Source organism: Perna viridis, chromosome 8 (genome assembly GCF_037379345.1).
Source record: "Perna viridis isolate PV_CMFRI_1.1 ecotype Kerala chromosome 8, ASM3737934v1, whole genome shotgun sequence".
NCBI lineage: Eukaryota > Metazoa > Mollusca > Bivalvia > Mytilida > Mytilidae > Perna > Perna viridis.
In genome coordinates this window covers 7502397-7522911 of record NC_142452.1, presented here as the reverse complement: position 1 = coordinate 7522911, position 20515 = coordinate 7502397, and the positions used below count along the sequence as shown (strand labels likewise).

The window sequence follows — 20515 nt, the reverse complement described above, 5'->3', positions numbered from 1 at the left end:
AATTGATGAAACTGCAGGGGCGGATCCAGGATTTGAGTTTATGGGGGGGGGGGGGCGTTAATTGAATTAAATGCCGTGCAAAGCAAGGCAAAAAGTATTATGGTGTGAAAATTGTGAATTTTTTTTTCTTACCGATTAAAGGGGGGGGGGTATGCCCGGTACGCCAGTTGTTGGATACGCGCCTGAACTGTATAAATACATTTGTTAGGTCCTAAAAACAACTCTTCCTATGTTTATGTCCTTAGATCTGCTACTTATCGTGAAATATTTTTGACTGGTTATAGTGTAAAAATTCTGGCGGGAAGTTTTTCTGTAGTAGAATATAACCAAAATATAAGTGTTAATATCCCCAGTGGATAACTTTCATTTGCACTTTTATTTTTGAAAACAGTTTCTATGAGGCCCACTGAAGACAAAAATGTATTTGAGTTTTAATATCTCCAGTGGACACATATATTTCCTAATACAGTTCCTAGGGAGCCTACAGAAGGATTTGCAATAAAAAATATTTGGTATTAAGAAATGCATGAATCACAAGCACTATAGACACTAGATATCTTCTTAAATCAAAGACTGAAGTCTTCGAAGTCCTTAGTCGTCAAATATTCTGTGCCACTGACTTTGGTTTGCTTTCAACATCCGAAATTCACGAACACAAGCGAAGCTGCGATATGCTCTAAAATCATATGACTTCTGCTAGAATCTTGGTTCCCTTAATTACTCTTTCGTAACCGGCCCCGTGCAGGTCCGGGTGTTAAAAGAATAGGCCTGCAGCAGCGCTAAGCTTGTCGTAAAAGGCGACTAAATAGTGCTCAGAAACCTAGCCGGGGGCTAGGCGCTCTGCCCACAGAGCAACTTGGATGTGTGCCCCAGGTGGTGGAATGGGGTACCCCTGGCGTGTAACATGCTCGGGTTGTCAGGCTATAATACGGAAAACCTGACCGCAAACCATAGTGGTGCACCGTGTTGGGAAAGATGCCACGTTCCTCGCACGTTAAAGAACCCTGCTGTGGTATTCGATAGGAGTAGATACCTTTGCGCTCCGCCACAGGAGGCTAAATTGCCCGACCTTACCCATCACCCTTTTTCCAGTGGCAATCAAAATTTGTCGACCCTATTATCCTTGTGACCCATCCTTTTTTTTATTCATTTCATGTTCATTTTATCATCCATTTCATTTTCATTGTCTGAATATGGCTGAAATATTGCTGCTCGGACGTTAAACCCCAACAAACAAACTTTCGTAACCGTGATGACCCGAATGTTTTTCAATCTAAACAAGTGCGGGTGATGTATTCGTTCCACAAGTTTCTATCATATTTTTAGCGATCTTGGGGTCGCTTATTATATCGTCCAGGAAACCAGATTAGGAACTAGATTAGGAGCCAGATTAAGCAACTGGTAACCTCTGAATCAGAGGACTAGACATTCCTTCGTATTACAGAAAGTTTAATGCTAAACCGACCATTTCATCTTTTAATGTAAACTTCCCGTTCTCATACAACTAAAAGAAACACACGTAGAGCACATGTGTATGTTATTTAAGAGGTACATTTTGACTATTAAGCTTGAGATAATAGTTCTATAGCACCTATCTGCATTATATGGTGGTGCAGTAATATTTACAATTATGCAAATAATATACGAATGTCAAGTACTGAAATAACGAGCGCAAGAAGTCGCTGAAATCCTTCGGTTGGCTTTCTTTGAAATGAGAATCAGTTCTCTAAGTGTTGTTATTAGCTCTGACATTTTCATAGGAACAATGCGTTAAAATTTTAGAAAGATAAAATAAGTTTTACTTAAGTTATCATTAATAAACGAAAGTTACCTTTCGGTTCCTGATTACCCGAAAACCGTGAGGGATATCCAAAATATTGAAATTTTTTATGATGAATCTAATAAAAACCAAAGTGCTGTTAGCATTGGAGTTCTATCCCAGTAAAATAGAAGCATGAACAGACTTTCCGAGATTACATGAAGTGAAATAAAACTGTGATCATACAGGTACGAGATCACAATTAATTCCCCTTGACTTTTCGTTGTATGCGAATATAGTTCTTTTTTTTCTTAGTGTGTTTCTTCCTGATTTTTTTTCTTCGCTGTCATAAACTTTATTGCTTAGTATTAACTGCAGAAATGTAGGGCATTGATAACATTTACAAAGTTTTTCTTTCATCCTGTAATTTTATGTGGAAGTTGTGATTTGGTCCTATCAAAGAAGGTCAAAATTTAGGACATTTGGCAGTGGTCACTTTTCATGCCTTTTTATAGGTGCATTTTGCTTCTTGTGATGTGAAGCCTAATCTCCATAATGATTTCTAAATATACCCCTATCTTGTGAAAACACTGGGATTTCCCATGCTATTTATAGACACTTCACTTCTGGTGACCAGTACTGCACTGCAAGTCTGCTAACCCCACATGCCATTCTGAGGATTGTGAGCTTACATATGTAGAATCATGCTGATATATAGTCCTTTGCAGGTTAAAGTTAAGTCCAGAGAAGCCATTGAATATTGTGAAATTAGCACAGAAGCCTATGGGAAGTGGAATTAGTGGTTTTTAGCCTTCAAGACGCTCTTCCATGGAAACGCAAGTCAACTGATCGCAATTCTGTTTCCTGATTGGCCAAAAACTGGTAACTTAGTGGCGTTTGAAATAACTGTATCGAAATTGGGTGCCATGTGTTATTTCCTGAATATCACTCTTTTTCCCAGATTTGTAAACCTACTCAAAAGTTAATTTGCATTTACTTTCAAAAACTATTTTAACTGCATTTATCCTACACTGTAATTATACTTAAATAAAACCAATATCAGTTGGAGTAAATAATTTCCTTCGTGAACTAAAGATTTTCCAAAACTAGCCACTTTTATCAAATTGAATTTTCCGGCAAATTTTTCTCGGTTTACTCCTTATAATTCATAAAATATTAATGTTAAATGATAAGTGTGTTACATGAAACATGCTTCACACATTTAATGTTTCTCGACACATCACTGCTAGAGCTAAATTCCCTATATGTAAATTTATTACTTTTTTTTCAAGACCAAAAAATTGAAGACTGCGTCGCAATTTTACTTTGCAGAAATAATTAATAGAATATTACTGAGCTGAACAATTATCAGAAACATATTTACTGGTTATAAAAGATATTGAAAGAGTAATGAAGGGAAACAAGATTCTAGCGGAAGTCAAAAGAATGTAACTAAAATAATACATGCAAAGTAACAAAAGTAAAAGTAAAACTCAGACTCCACTAAAAACTGGGAGCATGGATTGATTGATTGTTGGAGTTTAACGTCCGAGAAGCAATATTTTAGCTATATTTAGACGATAAACATGAAATGGATGATAAAATGAACATATACACGGTGCACCACTATGGTTTGCGGTCAGGTTTTCCGTATTATAGCCTGACAACCCCAGCATATAACACGCCAGTACCCCATTCCACCACCTGAGGCACACGTTCCAGTTGCTCCGTGGGCAAAGCGCCTACCCCCCGGCTAGGTTTCTGAACACTATTTAGTCGCCTTTTACAAGCTAAGCGCTGCTGCAGGCAGGCCTATTCTTACACCCAGACTTGCACGGGGCGGGAGCATGGACCAGGTGCACCGGTAGGGTAAGCGTCCTCTGTTTTCTAGAAACACCCGCCGAGTTGCTCATAAAAAGTCAAATTCGGATAGAGAAAAGAGGAAAGGAAAACAATGACACGTTGAACAAAACAGTTTTCATGGTGCAAAATGGATACACCGTAACGATCCACCAGTTCATAGTGACGATCATAAAACTTCTGTAGTGATGACTTAAAAGGAATTACATATTGACTATATCTTTCGTGTGGAGTTCAGAAATAGTAGGGGAGTTCCAGACACGAACTGGTGACATTTGGTTTTTTATCCTGAAGGATCAAAAACCCCAAAAATTTCAAAATCAGACCAGAAATAAACAATCTATCGTCAGGAAATCAGAAAAAAACTTGTTTCTGGTCCATTTTTCTTACTTGGCTCAAGTCACAACCCTGAAAATCAATTCCAGAAATCCTTTTATGGTGTGGCACCTTGCAATGCAATTTCAAAAGGGATAATTCACTAATACTCAAGTTACTGTCTGGACATCAGGAAAATGCATGTTTCTCCCCCCTTTTTGACACTAATTTCTGAAAAATTCAAGTATTTACCCCAAAAAATCAATCCTCTACGTTTTATACTAATGGGGTTGCATATTTGATAGTGGGAACAAGCCCTTGTGGTTTAAGATGAGTTAACAATTTGTTTTCAACTTAGCGGCCGTTTTTTTTTTTTTTAACTCCGGCGGGTTTTGTTTTCGTTCAGAGAGATTTTGTAATCGTAAATGACAGAACGTTTGTTTAGGGCAAAGAAAGGCTCCATTTTTATAAACTATCTGATACAGTGGGTGATACATCAGTGTGGTTTCGGGGGTTGAGCTGTCCTTTTATTCAAAATTTGACAAAAAAAGGGCGGCAAATAATATACATGTAGCCCGAAACCCCCTTTATTTATGCATGTATATATTTCTTCATATGAACCACTGCCGTTTTGGTAAAGATTTGGACCCGCACGGAGTATCTGAAGAAAGCTCTTCCATTCCTTTTTATTATTAACTTTCTATGATGACTATTTATAATCTCGAATGGTTTTCATTCCCAGCTTAACATCAGATGGTTTATCATGCGTCTACAGGTATATTGTAGGCAACTTGAATACTGGTATCGATAGTGAACAACTGGTTTATTCGGGTAACTGCCTGGAATACTGATAAGAGGTTTGAGGTCAACTATTTTTTAATTGGAGCGTTGTTCGTTCAAACTAAATTAATCAGAATATTAATTGTTTATTGGTTATGTTTATTTGTGCAAATAACATACTAGAAATAAACTTGATATATTAAATACCTATAAAGGTGACATAACCATCTATATTCGAACCTTCACGGTGTATGCCAATGGAATATTTTTTTGCGGTTTTGTAAGATAATTGCAGATGCTGACAGGCTTTACAGATCTATAGGATATCAATTCTGATCTCCGATTTAAATTGATAAAAACACGAGGCATTGAAAAATTGACTGATAAGAACTGGTAATGATACGATTTATTTGATCAACATTAACAATGAGAAGTCGATGTGGCCCTGAATACTATCCTAACGTTAACAATTTTGTCAAAAAAAAAAATAACTAAAGAGCTTCACCAGCGAATGATACGTCCGTCCACTTTCAGTTCGTCTTTACACTGTAATGCATATTTATGAACAAAAGCACCATTCAATTAGACTGTCTCTCAAAATGCATGCCACACAATTTACAACGATCCAAATACACGATATGGAGGGTACGGATTGACTAAAGGGAAATAACCACATTAATACAAAGAAGGCGTAAAATTTACAAAATCTAAAGGGACTTTCAACAGTAGAAATATACAATACACCAATATTAATGTAAACAACTGGAATCGCCTCCCTTAACTCGAAAACGGAATTTATAAAAATCAAAAGGGGGCTCATAACAAGAAAAAGAAACCATTCATCAAAGTTTATATACATATTCTTGATGAAAGAATTTAGTTATTGGGCAATGGGAAAGACGAAAGATCGAACAGGACAACGGTATACCATAATACGTCCCGTCTAGTAAGGCAGATGCGTAAAAAAAACAATATCGGAAAATATATACAGAAATGGAACAATACCGCGGTAGCTGGTTAAAACACGGAATGTCACATTCATTTGCTTACAAGCTTTTAAGAACAAAATTAAAATAAAACACTCTTGGTTTACCAAATGAGTTTTCAAACTGAGTAAAGTCGATAAATTGGTAATAATGAAGCTATAATTAACCACGAAATTGATAATGAAAACACAAAAAAATAAAACATATGACTTTATACATGAATGCCCATGCTGATACTACAAATCATTCCTCTAGTAAAGGTTTAGCAAACATTACTTCTGGACAAGTTGGTACAAAATTATTTCACCATTCATATGATATCTACCTGACTGATGACCATGATCATATGTACATGATAACACTTATGAATCTACAAACATTTTTTTTTACGAATTTGTAAGATTCGAATCCTTACAAAGATTTAATAGAAATACATACCAAATTTTAAGTTCATAAGCACAAAAGATGAAATATTTCAATACTATAATTCATTTTTTTTTAAATTGTCTGTTTTCTGTTATAGAATTCTTACTGATAATGAACATGTAATTGCTTGCTAAATTTCAAAATTATCAGGGAATAAAACTGGCTTCTTTAACAATCAACTTCCTTTTATATTTAAAAAAACAAAAAAAAAAAAAAAACAAAAAAAAAACCAAAAAATAAAAAAAATATAAAAATAACAAAAATCAATGCATGTAAAAAATTTCGAACTAACATTTTAAAAGTACTTTCACAGTTTTCAGTAGTTCTGTACATGGTTGCACATGCACAAAGCTCAATGGAGTATATCTAAGTACAGTTTGTGTATTAATCACAGTAAAAATTGCATTGATATTGCATTGACAAACATAATATACTACTACAATGTGTACATGGATGAAAAGTGATGAAAGAGTCCCGTGTGGATCTGTAAATTATAGGGTGAAATACGTGTTGTAGATCCAGATATTTGTAGAAATAACATTATTCCATCATGTGTTGATTTTAGGGTCACGTGAACCTTTAAGTTCATAGTTCTAGGTCCAAGAAAAGAAAAAAAACATTTAAGATTCCCCATAAGAGACACTAAAAATAAACAGCTGCATTTGAAGCACAAGATACACCCACCCCACCCCCATTTTTGTTGTTGTTTAAGTCCCACAACACTGATACGAAAATATAGATAAAAATTAAAAAAAAAATATAAAGCATTTTTGGCTTTTGTATCTTGTTGTTTAATCACTAACCATGTAATTAACTAAAACAACAAGATCAATTGTACTCTCTCCACTCATGAAAACACTTACGGCAGGCACGTGATTTATAGCTTTTAAAAACTTTCAATGTTAGCAAACCCTTTCAAAACCGAACCACATATAGACATTATGTTATTCTGTCAAGGGTATGATGTCAACATATCTCCCACTGACACATCACATAACTGATGTTAACCACATTACGTAACATTAAGAAGTAATTTTCCTAATTTTGAGACAGCTGATAAAACAGTAATTTTACATTAACTACCAAGAGCAAGTAAGTACCTATAGTTATACAGAATGTGATCTAAAAATGCACAAGTTTACTACCCTACAATTTAGCTAATTATCCAAGTACACAATCACGGTGGCACAATTAACACCAAATTTCGATCTTGTCTAACAGTTTATAATCCTTCCACTTGCCTTAAAACTATACATGTACATGTCACTCGATCGTCGTCGATCACCACTTCATCCATCGTCCAGTATATGAGAAGAAAACATTGATAACGTGCATGATTAAAACGATTAATAACGAAAGTGCAACATCGATTATTAATGCAGCTATTTTGGCAAGTTTTTGCATTTACGGTTGCTATAAATTATTTGAACCAAAAATACACATTAGCCACGGTCAAACTGTGTCGACACTCACATTTGATATACGCCCTGAAAAACGAAAGTGTTTCAATTTCTCACTCTAGATGGAGTTGTCCGTTTTGGTGATTGGTTTTCTTCAATAGTTCGTCCACTTGGCTATCAACGACAGATAATGCGATACCAACCTGAGCTGCGTAGTAGGTTAACATAATAATTTGGTGAGCAAAAGGTACTGGGAAACAAAACTTGTCCACAGCTATCGTTAAATCGGAAATTAGGAAGAAAATGGACCCAAAACACCCACAGAGCTTACTCCATGTCCACAAATCGTCGAAGAATTGTACCCTAGCCACGGCCCGCCAGGCCATGGTGCAGATTAATGTTATGTACAGGGCTACTAGATAAGACATTATCCCCTCGATGTTTGTACTGAGGAAATAATAGACGAATAACCCCAGGACCGCAAAAGTCCCACCAGCGTACGGATTCAATGGTCTCCAACCAAAAGCACGCGCATACTCCGTGTGTGCGACTGCAAACATCAAAAGTCCCATCTCGAAATTCATGCCCGTTCCCTTCCACACGAGAAATATATCACCAACACAGGAAAAGATAAGGCCAATCAAAACTCTTCTGGAATATCTGTAGTACTCCGAGAGACTCATTCCATCCAGGAAAACAAACAGAATCAATGAAATCACTGGCAAACATTTGATAATACAATAAATGATACCATATGCCTTCGACTCATCTCCATACAACACGAAGAAAATGGCACACGTCTTGAAGAAAGGTACCAATTTTGGCCCGATGCTCTTCAACTGGAAAAAGAGAACAGAAATTTAGAGTTAGTTTATAATGTGAGTTTTAAAATTGGTCAGAAGGCCTAAATAAGCATGTTTTAGCTTCCGTGTCACACAAATCTGCGACCATGACTATAACAGTCACTGATTATATTGAAATTACACACTATATATTCACACACACACATAGGGGAGAGAGAAATCGTAATCTCAACTCGAGTTTGAAGCATCCAATCAGTTGTAAGAAACCCCCCAAAAAACCTGAATTTCAAATCAATCTATTTGGGATATGCTAAATGCTTCAATACCAAGGAAAAAAAACAATACGTCTTAAGACGGTTAGGGAGGTTCTTAATTACCGATAGTGTCTTCCAACTACTTTTATATTATCGCTTACAGCTGCATGTACATACATTGTATGTACAAAGGCTGCAGATTAGGAGTGTAGTTGAAAAAAAGTTTGACCTTATGTGTGCTTGAGTTACAGAAATATATGAGTCGATTTTTCAAAATTTTATATCTGCACTTTATACAAATGTATATATTGATTTTTATAAATATGCCTTAATAATGTTGTTTATCATGGCTACTGGATTTCACCTTTATGAATATTTAAGTCCATAATCAAGGGACATTAGCATACATGTACGTTATTATATTTTTTCATTATGTAATACATTTCCTGAATGACATTCTTTCGATTCCCGCTAGAATCTTGGTTCTCTTGATTACTCTTTTACAAAGTTTGATATAGTATACAGCAGTACTCTGGTGGCGAACGCCAATGGAGCGTGGATTTGTCATCCTCATACATATTATTCACTGACATTGAAGGAATTTTGTTTATTTTTAAACAGCTTGTAAGTACATGTATATACAATATAGACGTATACTTTCATTGTGTCGGATGTCCAGAACTTATACGTGTATGCATATACATAACTGTGCATGTAGTTACTGTATCATTTCTTTAAACTGAGCTGGTTCATGAACTCTAACAACTATCAAAGAATATTTGGTGATGTCACTGCAAAAAACGTGGTACATGTAATCATATTTGGGGTAAACACTTCATGTCACGTGATCACTTTTAAGTATGTCACATGCTTATGAAAAATTATGCCACATGTTAATTTATAAACATCGTATAGATCTATTCGTACCCCACCTAAATTCTGATATAAAACAAAGAATTCCTACAACGAAAGCTGAATCAAACCAAGTAAGACAGATGTTGAAATATTAAGTAACAGTCTTTTTGCGTCATTTCTTGGCAAAGTATCAACAGGACAAAATGTACGTCCTTTGTTTACTAATTTCAACCGAATCCGTTCATGTAGAGGTCATAGCTTATTTGGGAATGTCAACCTTTGTATGTTTTTTCTTCCATCGAAGGAACTGCAAAGCAGTTAAATCACTACTAATTTTCACTGACGTCAAATTCTTTTTATTCTCTTTGGGATGACCTGTATAAAATGTGAAAATACAGTACATACATTTTTTCCCAGCAAGTGAAACATATACATAAACTTTGTAATAGTGTAGTTGGAAATATTAATCTTTGATATGAAAAGAATACTTACAACGTCGAAGGGCTTTGTCATCCCGTAAATTTCCAGTATCTAACGAAAAATGTAAGTCCTTCACCAAGTCCAGGCGTTTTTGTCGTTCTCCCTGTTTACATTTGATTACTAAAAATAGATTTAATGTTTACGTCAAAATGTACAGTTATATCAATTTTGATTGGTTACCGAAATCAGAACTGTCTAATGGAAATTGATATTATGTCATGGACTTGCGGACCGTAATATTCTTAAACAAACGCATTGTGATTCGTTATTTTTTTTCATGCTAGCCAATGAAAATGTACAAAATAAAATGAAACTAGATGGAGCTGCTGTAACATTCAGGAAGTGGAGGAAAAAGATGTAGCAAAATGTCATTTCCCATCAACATAGGAGGAAAATTGAAGGGTGTAATCACAAACAAGGATCAAGATTTGCTGGAAGCTGCTAAAACTGGAAATGTTGAAGCCATTGAAAAGTTAACTGCGAAAAGGAGACAGAGTACTGCAGCCCAGTTGATACCCAGGTGATGATCAGGATCCTATATACCTATATTACTGTATATATACGCTCTGTGTTTACTGTTACAGATCTTTCAATCTCTGAGTCTGAAATCATACATGGCCCTAAGATGTTTTCATTTAGCTTAAAGTTGTTAGTCGTATTTTGCTTCCCTATCTGTTTGGACCATGTGTTATGTGATCAAAAACATTCTCTGAATTTTCATCTGATCATTCACCAGTTCAGTTGCCGAGTTGGTTAATTGTTTTTCAAATAAATTAGCTTTTGGTGTATTGATCAAATAATAACAGTTTGATTAAAATATTTTCACTATAACGCTTGGTTAATGTTTCTTAATTTCAATCCCCACTTTCTAGAAAACTCCTGTATCATACACTGATAGTCTAATGTTTCTTTTGGATTGAATCCAGTTGCAGCTGTTGGTGTCCATGTATTATTTAATGCCTTAATCTTTATGATATTTTAACTTATTAAAGGACCGTTAATAATTTGCAGTTTTGTGTTATGCTGTTGTCATCATTGTAGCCCATGGATATATCAAACAATAACTATAATGTAAGTGTAAAGATCTCTGTGAAAGAGTAATCAAAAGAACGAAATCCAGGGACAAAGACCAGAAATTGAAAACAGACATACACAAGAAAGAAATAAAGTAACTAAAATCATACATACAAAGTAACAAAAGCAAATGAGCAACTCGGGCTCAACTAAAAACTTGGAGCATGGAATTATACGACAGGGTGTCATACCATAAAAGGAAGACTTGGAATGATTATAGGGTGGGACTTGAATCTATTAGGAATTGAGGGCTGAAAAATGCCAGAAACAAGCATTTTCATGTAGTCTGATTGATTGATTGGTGGGGTTTAACACCTGAGCAGCAATCATGAAATGGATGATAAATTGAACATGAAATGATGATGAAATGAAAAATGTAATGGGACACAAGGATGATAGGGTCAGCAAATTTTGATTGTCACTGGAAAAAGGGAGAGATGGGTAGGGATGGGCAATTTAGCCTCCTTTGGCGGAGCCCAATAGTTCCTACTCTGAAAGAATAAAATAGAAGGGTTCTTTAACATGCAAGGAATGTGGCGTCTTTCCCAACACTTTGCACCACTATGGTTTGTGCTCAGGTTTTCTGTATTTAAGCCTGACGGCCCCAGCATGTAACATACCTGGGGTACACAACACAGTTGCTCTGTGGGCGGTGTGCCCTAACCCTCAGGCCAGGGTTTTGAGCACTTTTAGTCGCCTTTTACGACAAGCTTAGCACTGCTGCTAGTTTATTCTTTTGACACCCAGAGTTCATATAGTCTGAACAATAGCAGGTAAATGTGAATGGATCTCATTGAATTTGTAGCATAAGGTGTCATATCACAAAATGAAGTATGGGAAAGATTTTGAGAGTTGTGACTTGAACTGTTTAGGAATTAGAAGCCGAAAACAAGACTGTTCCTGATATTTGGACATTAACTTTACTACAACCAGTACAAGGTGCCATACCACAAAAGGATTGTGGTGATTGCTTTTGTGAGTTTTGACTTGAAATGTTTACGAACAAGGTGCCAAAAAGTGACCACTTTGAATCTGATCAAATTTTTTTCCTATGTGAAATATTTAATTGCAATCAAGATCATGAGCTGTATCTAGCTTTAATGGTACATGTATGTCCATACATGCCCAACTGGGTTCAACCTTTGTGGTTATATCAAACTGCATGCTGCTAAGCATTTTTTTCATTATTATTTATTTAATTATTGGTTACTTTTTATACAGCTGCAAAAATTTGTGGTCATATATTGGCGCCATTATGGTGCTGTCTTTGCTGTCGTCTGTGTCATTGTCTGTAGACACTTGGTTTTTGATGCCATACATTTAATTTGAGTATTAGTTGGTTGATCTTTATAAAATTTTATAACAATGTTCCAAACCACAAAAGGAAGGTTGGTATTGACTTTGGGGTTATGGCCCCAACCATTCTAGAATTAGGTGCCACAATAGGCTTAAATAGGCATTTCATTGAAGTAAACAATGTAATTCTAACAAAAAGCATAGGAATGTCTATGGTATTCTACCACAATGGTAAGACTTGTATTGATTTTGGGGATAAGGACTTAAACTTTTCTTAAATTGTGGGCTAAAAAGGGGGTAGAAACTTGTATTTTCCTGATGTCCAGCCATTAACCTGACTTTTAATTAATGAATCTCTTTGATATTGTATGACAAGGTGCAATACCATCAAAGGAAGACTGTTATTTATTTTGGAGTATAAGTTGAACTTTAAGGAATTAGCTACCCAAAAATTGGCTTTAAACAAGCATTTTCCTTATGTCCGAATAATAACATGAGTAAATGTGAATGGATCTCATATCAATTCTACTTCAAGGTGCCATACCACTAAAGGAAGACTGGTATTAATTTTTGGTTTTGTGACTTAATCCAAGTACATGTAATATTAAGGACCACAAAAGGGCCAGAAACAAGACCTTTTTGGGGGTTTTTGATCTGTTAGGATCAAAATACAATGTACCTTATGTCAGTGGTCCATCACTGAATCTTTCCTGCTATTTCTGAACACTACACAAAAATAAAGTCCAAATGTAATGCCTCTTATATTATTTGATACCTCTTTTATAACCAGCATCATATAATCTTTGAAATATTGTTCATGCTACAGTTTTCACAAGAATAAAAAACTGCCAGTGTTATTAGCACTTTGGTTCTGGTTTCTTGAAGGTAACTTGAGTAAAAGAGAATGGATCACTTTGAAATTGTATCACAAGGTGCCATAACCCCACAGAAAGTTTGGGATTGATTTTGCAGGTTTTGACTGGACCCAATTAGGAGTAAGGGCCACAAAGTGACCACTTTGGTTCTGGTCAGTTTTTTACTCTGTCAATTATCTAATTGTGATAAAAAATCAAAGCTGTGTTGAGTTTGAATGGTGTGAAGCATTTCATATATCATTGTCACTTTGTATCTAGTTGATACTTGGGACCATTTATTTATCTGTCCATTACTTGCAGAAATTGGTTCAATTATTACAGAAACACACACAATATTACACATGTATACATGTATTTTGTTGGTAATTTACATGGGTTATACATATAACAAAATATGGTTATAGTGTTTGATACATATAGTTTAGATAACTTCAGATTTACTATTTATATTGCAATCATTGTAAGCAATAATTTAAAGAAGGCGTTGGCGAAGTTTTTTTTTAAACTGCACATAAATGTACAATGTACATGTACATCACAACCAGAAACCAAAACAAATACTTTACAAAAAAAAGTTTACATGTACATTTTACCATTAAAAAAAAGCCAAGAAAAGGCAAATGGATTAGAATGATAACTGACCAAAAAGTAGAGAAAGTATATATTTGTAAATAAAATTTTAAGTCTAAAATGATAGTAAAGATATTTGTTTTGAAGAGCCATGATACAAATATAGTACTTATGTTCTATGACACAGAAAGATGAAAATCTTATGTAGTAATTTGATTTTTATTTCAGTTTTCTGAAAGGTTCTATTAACATAAACTGTGTGGACAGAGAAGGCTACACTCCACTTCACTTAGCTACACTAAATGGACACAAGTAAGCTTTTATATATATATGATAGGAGATGTGGTATGATTGCCAATGAGATAGTCATCTACCAAAAGCCAAGCAATGAACTATAAAACTTCTACAGGTCACAACACGGTCTTCAATGATGGGCAAAACCCATACCATAAAGCAGTCTGTCAAAGGCCCCAAAATGAATGAAGTGAACTATTCATGAAAGATGAAAATCAACCTAATAATATATAGAAAAAGAAAACGTCAACCAACTCACATACAGATTGTGACATACACATATATCACAGTCAAAACAAAAAAAAATGTATTTTTGGGAAAAGAAACTTTGATAAGTACGCTGAAGTAACTATTATATTAGAATACATTGAAACCAGTTCAAAACTGAATAATACAAACAAATTGTCTAGAAACCAGACACTGTTTAAAAGTCCCATCATATCTGTGAATTTAAACCTTGGTAAACCAAGCAACTGTCTAAAGCATATTGTACTGTTACTTCATTGTGTATAAATGCTTTCATTTATGAATGAATTGGACCTATGAAGCAAACTCATAAGTGCTTATTACAACAAGAGCAACATCAAACTGACAAAAACAAAATGACCTGTTCGATATTAATGTGACCTAAGAAAAAAATTTCTTTTTTTACCATTAGGTTTAAATAAAATTAAATTGTTCAGATTTATGGTGAATGAAAATAAAAAGTAAAAAATGTTCATAAAAAAAACCAGAAACAAACTAACCAATTAAAAAGAAAATATAATCTTTAAAGGAATAAGTACTGGTATTGTTGGAATAGGATCCTAAATACATGTACATGTAATAGGATGTTAACTATAACACTGATGTTACTGACAGTTTGAATAGATTTAAAGTTGTTCTACATGTACCTTGTATAAGCTGTATATCTGGTGAATAGGAATTGATTAGTGGTTAAAAATCATTACATGCAAGGTAGTATTTGAATTTGGAATTATTTTGGACTGAAAAAAATAAGTGAAAAAGATTATCTACATGTATAAAACTTGCCGTCATGACTGAGGGGGGTTAGTAAGTTTCCTTGACTTATGTTCTTCTACTAACCCTACCCGTTACCCATTGCCGGCATGACTTACCCCCTTAGTAAGGATTAGGATTACAGATTTATTTTTAGTCATTTCCTTAATTCCAAAATAATTCCAAATTCAAACAATACCTTGTTTTACAAATACAAAATGTAGGGATAAAAACTCTCAGATGTAGAGTTTTGAGGAATCAATTCTTCATGGCAGAGATTTGTTGATAGTTAATTAACCTCAGTTTTCTGTAAAACCATCTATTACCAGACAATATAGATCATGAATGTGTACAAAATTAGACCAGACAAATTAGATATTGTCAGCCACATGATACATTTCTGTTTCAAGTTCATTTAATCTTCGTTGGCTTACTTTTTAAGTCATAATAATCTTTTGGGAAATGTAATTGTCTGATGCATTTTGTGCGAAATTTGTATAAAAATCATGTTATATTGTGATATCAATCTTATTAAATTTCAATTTCCATTGGTAGTTAGATTGGTTGGTTATTACATGAAGCTGTAATATCTTTATTATAAGACACTTGACATGGCCTTCCATGGGATGTTGAACAAACTTTAGGGGAGTGACATAGAAACTTTGTCTTTGATTAGATTAATTGTCATATCAGTATGCACATGTATGTTATCTACTGTAAAAGGGTACTGACATTTCAGTTGACGTGAAGCTTATCTGGCTGTTTTGGTTATTTCCAGTAAAAGTACTACTAGTATATGTTAGGAATGTTAAACTTCAATACATTGTGGACCAGAAAAAAGGTTGGGTCCACAAATAATAGAAATTTCATAGGAACAAATGTTCAGTACATACATGTACATTTGTAATTGAAAGTTTCTTATTAGCAGATTTTATTGCAAAGGTATCATTGTATTGAAGATTGTTTCAATTTATAATGACATGATAACATAAGAATAAGAGCAATCATTATTCTGCTTTCGGGACAACTATTTGTGTAGTCCTATATATATATATTTGTTCTCTTTTAAATTATATCACAGTGTTCCATACCATAAAATTATATCACAATGTTCCATACCATAAAATTATATCTCAATGTTCCATACCATGAAATTATATCTCAGTGTTCCATACCATAAAATTATATCACAATGTTCCATACCATAAAATTATATCTCAATGTTTCATGCCATGAAATTATATCACAACATTCCATGAAATCAAATATTATGATTCTAATGGTTTAGGTACTAAGACTTTAACAGGGATCAAAACTAAACACATAATTTTCATTTTTCCAGCTTAAATACTGTTACTAAAGGAAAAAGGTGTAGATCTCAATAAAATTGTATCACAAGCATTTTGAAAGAAAGTCAGGATAGACTTACATTAATATAAGTAAATTTGTAAGAAAGTACTATGTATGAAGTGTCAACATCCAATATACTCCTTGTTACTATGGTAAGAAAATACTATGTATGAAGTGTCAACATCCAATATACTCCTTGTTACTATGGTAAGAAAGTACTATGTATGAAATGTCAACATCCAATATACTCCTTGTTGCTATGCTAAGAAAGTACTATGTATGAAGTGTCAACATCCAATATACTCCTTGTTACTATGGTAAGAAAGTACTATGTATGAATGTCAACATCCTTGTTACTATGATAGGTAATCATCTAATGGCAAATATATCTGTCCACTTTCATTCAGGTGAAAATCTAATGCTGGATTAATCCCCATCCCAGACTTGAATGTTGTGTCCAAACTTGTCTCTGCTGTTCAGGTCTTAATATCTGCAGTAGTGTCATGCTGCACCATCTGAAGCATTTGTAATTTGATTGAAAGCCCCTAAAATGGAGGTACAATGTACATGTATTACATTAACTTCCAAGCTAGAAAAGACTTGACATTAATTAAATATGGATATTGATATAACCATACATGTATCAAGATCAGTATATTGTTGTGTACATTCTATGATTCTGTTCATGATATACTGAGAAATCAGTGTATTTCTGTGTTCTAATTAGGTTAAGTATGTACACTGAGTATGTACTTCCTAAAAGCCGTTGATATCAAGCAGTTTTACGAAAACAACTTGAACTTCGATCTACCAGTATATGAAACTTTTTGTTATTATTGGTTTTAGCATAACCGTTGCCTTAAGTAGATGCATGACCAAATTTGAGATGTTTTATCTCTGTAAAAGTTTTTATCTGACAAAATTATGACACCTAATGTAATTAATTGGGAATCTTTACGTGTGAGTTTTTCATTATCATCATTTTTCATGTGTGTCTAAACACAGATTTCTATATAACTAACAACATATTTATAATAAATTAACAGGGTAGAAATGTATGAAGGTATTATTATGAGCTTAATACCATTAAATGTCAACCATAGTACAAATTTTCATTTGTTGTAGTCCTTTATCTACTACATGTACATTTGACTATATGTAGGGGAAGAACCATGAATTTAGGTTTAGAGTCATATATAGAATTAAAGATGGAGCGAAAGAAGACAAGAATATTTTTGGGGGTAGAATAAGTGAAAAATTAAGATTTCATGTATTTCCATTTAAGTCCGCATCTGATATGTTTTATCATTAATAACACAAGTTACCATCATATTAAGAATTTCTGTAGATATAAAATACTGCTCTTCCTTGTTTAGGTTATTACACTCTATTTTGTAGGGTTTTCTATACTGTATTGAAAACAATAATATGGTTTATGTACTTCCTGCACTAAAGATAAAAAGTTTTATGAATACATGTACATGTAATTTGAATTTTGAGGAGAAGGACATTATTCCCTACCATGCACACAATCCTATGAAGGTAGCTGCTTGGCCTGTTAAATTTTATTTCAAGTTTCAGTGGTAGAAAGGACTATGTACAATAAGGGTCATAGTTAGTCCCTTGAAAAAAATAACTTTAAAGTTAATGACAAAAATGTGATATGCATTGTAAATTGGATGATGATTTTTTAAAAAATAATGTTTTCACGACTATATCAAATTTTAGTTTTACGGAAATCTGCATAAAACAACAAAATTGGTGAAAATGTAAATTTGTAACACTGTTGTGCATCTCCTGTTTTCTTTTTCCACCTGAATGCTTAAAATTCGATTTGGTTTCTTGGGAGGGAAGCGGAGAGTATCACGAATTGAGCTTTACTCACAACTTTTAAATGACTGCAGTTCTAGTTTGAGTAGTGAGACACATTCAGGAAAAAAAAAATGAAATTCAGGCGTCAGGAAGAACACAAATCTGTTGTTAATTATATATAGTAACAATCGATTTAAAATTTAGACACTGCCTGTAGTAGATTTGATTCATGGTGTAGAAAAAACCACCAAGCAAACATTTTTTTTGGTCATTATACACTGTATTTTTTAAGTAATTACATGTCAAGCCCTTTCTGTATAAAGATCTCATTCTGTATTTTTCAGAAAACCATAACGTTATCTCCTACTTAAATCACTGAAAAAAAAACCTGGTTACTCCTGCTAAGTGCCACCTGCATACACAATCTCTATAATTTTTTGTCTCAAAAGTGCAACTCCTGATAAAGTCTTTAACAATTTCTGAAGGAGAAATACAAGTGAGTTTGAAGGGGTTATAACATGCTTGAATCACCACCAGACCGATTTGTTTAAATGCTGATCTTTAATACTTGTAACTAAGATAAATTAGTAGTTATAGTGGAATTGTCATATTTTCAGGGCAGCTGTGGAATTCTTGCTGAATTTAGATGTAACATTAAATGCCAAAGACAATAGTGGATGTACACCATTACATCTGGCAGCATGGAAGGGATTTACAGAAATCTCTCAGTTATTTCTGTTGTTTGGGTCTTCCAGTAATACAGTTGACATTCAGGTATGGCGATTTTTATATGTATGATATAACTCTGATTGGGAAAAGAATTAACATATAGGAGGTCCACATAATACTTAACTATGAAACATTATGTTTAAACAAATCAGTCAGTTTTGTCTTTTAATTGCTTAAGTGTTTATATTTTTGAAATTTGAGAAGTCCATGGAGAAAGTATAGTTAATGAGATCAATGTGCAATCGTAATGCTTTGTTTATTGTACTTCTGTTTGTCTGATCTTAACCAGAGGATATGTAAATAGAAGATGGTGATACATGTTGATTTACATGTACGTCATTGATACCAAACAATCCTGTATTTATTTGATAAGGCATTGATATTGGTTATCTTTACATTGATAAGAGATACATGTTGATTAATAACACTTAAAGTTTGTTGTCCTTAAAAGAATGATAAACTTGTTGACTAATTAATGATGCAGAATGTTTCATTGATGAGAACGCAGTAAATAATTATTGATATTACAAATATATGTATTGTTAATTACAAATATGGTGCCTTTTGAATTTTCAAGTGCCTTTTTGAGAAGGAAAAAAAATGATTTCTACTGTAGTTTTTATACCCAGTCACTCTGCACAGTTGTTTAGTAATATGAAATACATGTTAGGTGTAATTTTCAGCAAAATCCAAAATATAGTTTTTGAGTTTGGTCAATTTGAGCATTTTACCATCCCTTTTTTTTCATCATTACCCGGTACTTGGTGGGGTATCAGTTAATGTTCCATCATTGCTGTAGTTTTGGATACAGAAAATAGCATGATTTAAGAATGTTATAAAGACTTTGTAGCACAATTAGTATGTTGTTACTGGTCACATGATAACATGAAACGGGAATGTTACATTGTATTATCTTTTATTTTACAGAACAGTTCAGGAGACACAGCACTTCATATGGCTGCTCAGTATGGATATAATGTTGTAGTTGATCTTCTGTTGAAGGTATTCATTTAATACAGGTGTTCCAGACCATATAGATATCATGACTAATCTTATACAGCCTAGACCAGACATTTATTTTGACTATGTGTACAGTCCATAGCAAAGGGGTATTTTGAATGAAAATGTACATTGGAGATCATATTGATATTTTGGCATTACATGTACAGATCAAACCATGTAGATATTTTAGCATTATGTGTACACTCAAGACCATATTGATATTTTGAATGTACATGTATATTGGAGATCATATTGATATTTTGGCTTTACATGTACAGATGGGTCCAAGTAGATATTTGAAATTATGTGTACAGTCAAGACCATATTGGTATTATGATTGTACATGTACAGTGGGAACCGTATCAGTATTTGATTGTAACAAAATTAAGGAAAATAAGTAAGACTGATATAACAGGACTATTGATATACTTAACCTTATGTTGTATAAATTTTTCCTTACCTGTAATTTTTTGTAAATGTTGTGAAGTAGAGTTTTCATTATCAATATTATCAACATTAATCAATGGAACATATTGACATTTGCTTTTGTGGACATACTTTTCATTATGTGTCAACATTTAAGATAAAAATCAATG

The 20515-nt window shown here is 33.7% G+C and overlaps 2 protein-coding genes and 1 long non-coding RNA gene across 9 annotated transcripts in view; 1 reads left to right on the top strand and 2 right to left on the bottom strand.

Annotated features, from left to right (window-relative positions):
• Nucleotides 1-5105: 5105 nt before the first annotated feature.
• LOC148609151 (lysoplasmalogenase TMEM86A-like) lies at nucleotides 5106-10033 on the bottom strand. The gene is made up of 2 exons (XM_088542931.1): nucleotides 9931-10033; nucleotides 5106-8365 (listed from the first exon to the last, which is right to left on the bottom strand). Exons 1-2 carry the CDS (start codon nucleotides 9949-9951, stop codon nucleotides 7640-7642), a joined length of 747 nt encoding a protein of 248 aa, XP_088399057.1. The 5' UTR covers nucleotides 9952-10033; the 3' UTR covers nucleotides 5106-7639.
• A 49-nt stretch (nucleotides 10034-10082) lies between these two features.
• LOC148609149 (uncharacterized) overlaps nucleotides 10083-20515 on the top strand; it is a 79011-nt gene continuing 68578 nt past the window's right edge. For all 6 annotated transcript variants that reach the window (XM_088542928.1, XM_088542929.1, XM_088542927.1 and 3 more), the window contains exons 1-4: nucleotides 10083-10438; nucleotides 13962-14045; nucleotides 18806-18962; nucleotides 19845-19919. In XM_088542928.1, coding sequence (XP_088399054.1) covers nucleotides 10284-10438; nucleotides 13962-14045; nucleotides 18806-18962; nucleotides 19845-19919 — 471 coding nt within the window. In that variant the 5' untranslated portion in view covers nucleotides 10083-10283. The remainder of the gene's footprint in view (nucleotides 10439-13961; nucleotides 14046-18805; nucleotides 18963-19844; nucleotides 19920-20515) is intronic.
• LOC148609150 (uncharacterized) lies at nucleotides 15872-20464 on the bottom strand. 2 transcript variants are annotated; one of them, XR_015914819.1, is made up of 2 exons: nucleotides 20380-20464; nucleotides 15872-16921 (listed from the first exon to the last, which is right to left on the bottom strand). It is a non-coding gene; the product is annotated as an uncharacterized LOC148609150 (long non-coding RNA). The 2 variants fall into 2 exon arrangements; XR_015914820.1 differs by lacking the exon at nucleotides 20380-20464 and adding an exon at nucleotides 19247-19285.

Excerpts from the sequence above, each read along its gene's own strand:
- LOC148609151 (XM_088542931.1), bottom strand. The coding sequence starts at position 9,951 with ATGACAAAGCCCTTCGACGTT. Across the intron at positions 8,366-9,930 it reads TGACAAAGCCCTTCGACGTT|TTGAAGAGCATCGGGCCAAA; the intron begins GTAAGTATTCTT and ends CTCTTTTTCCAG.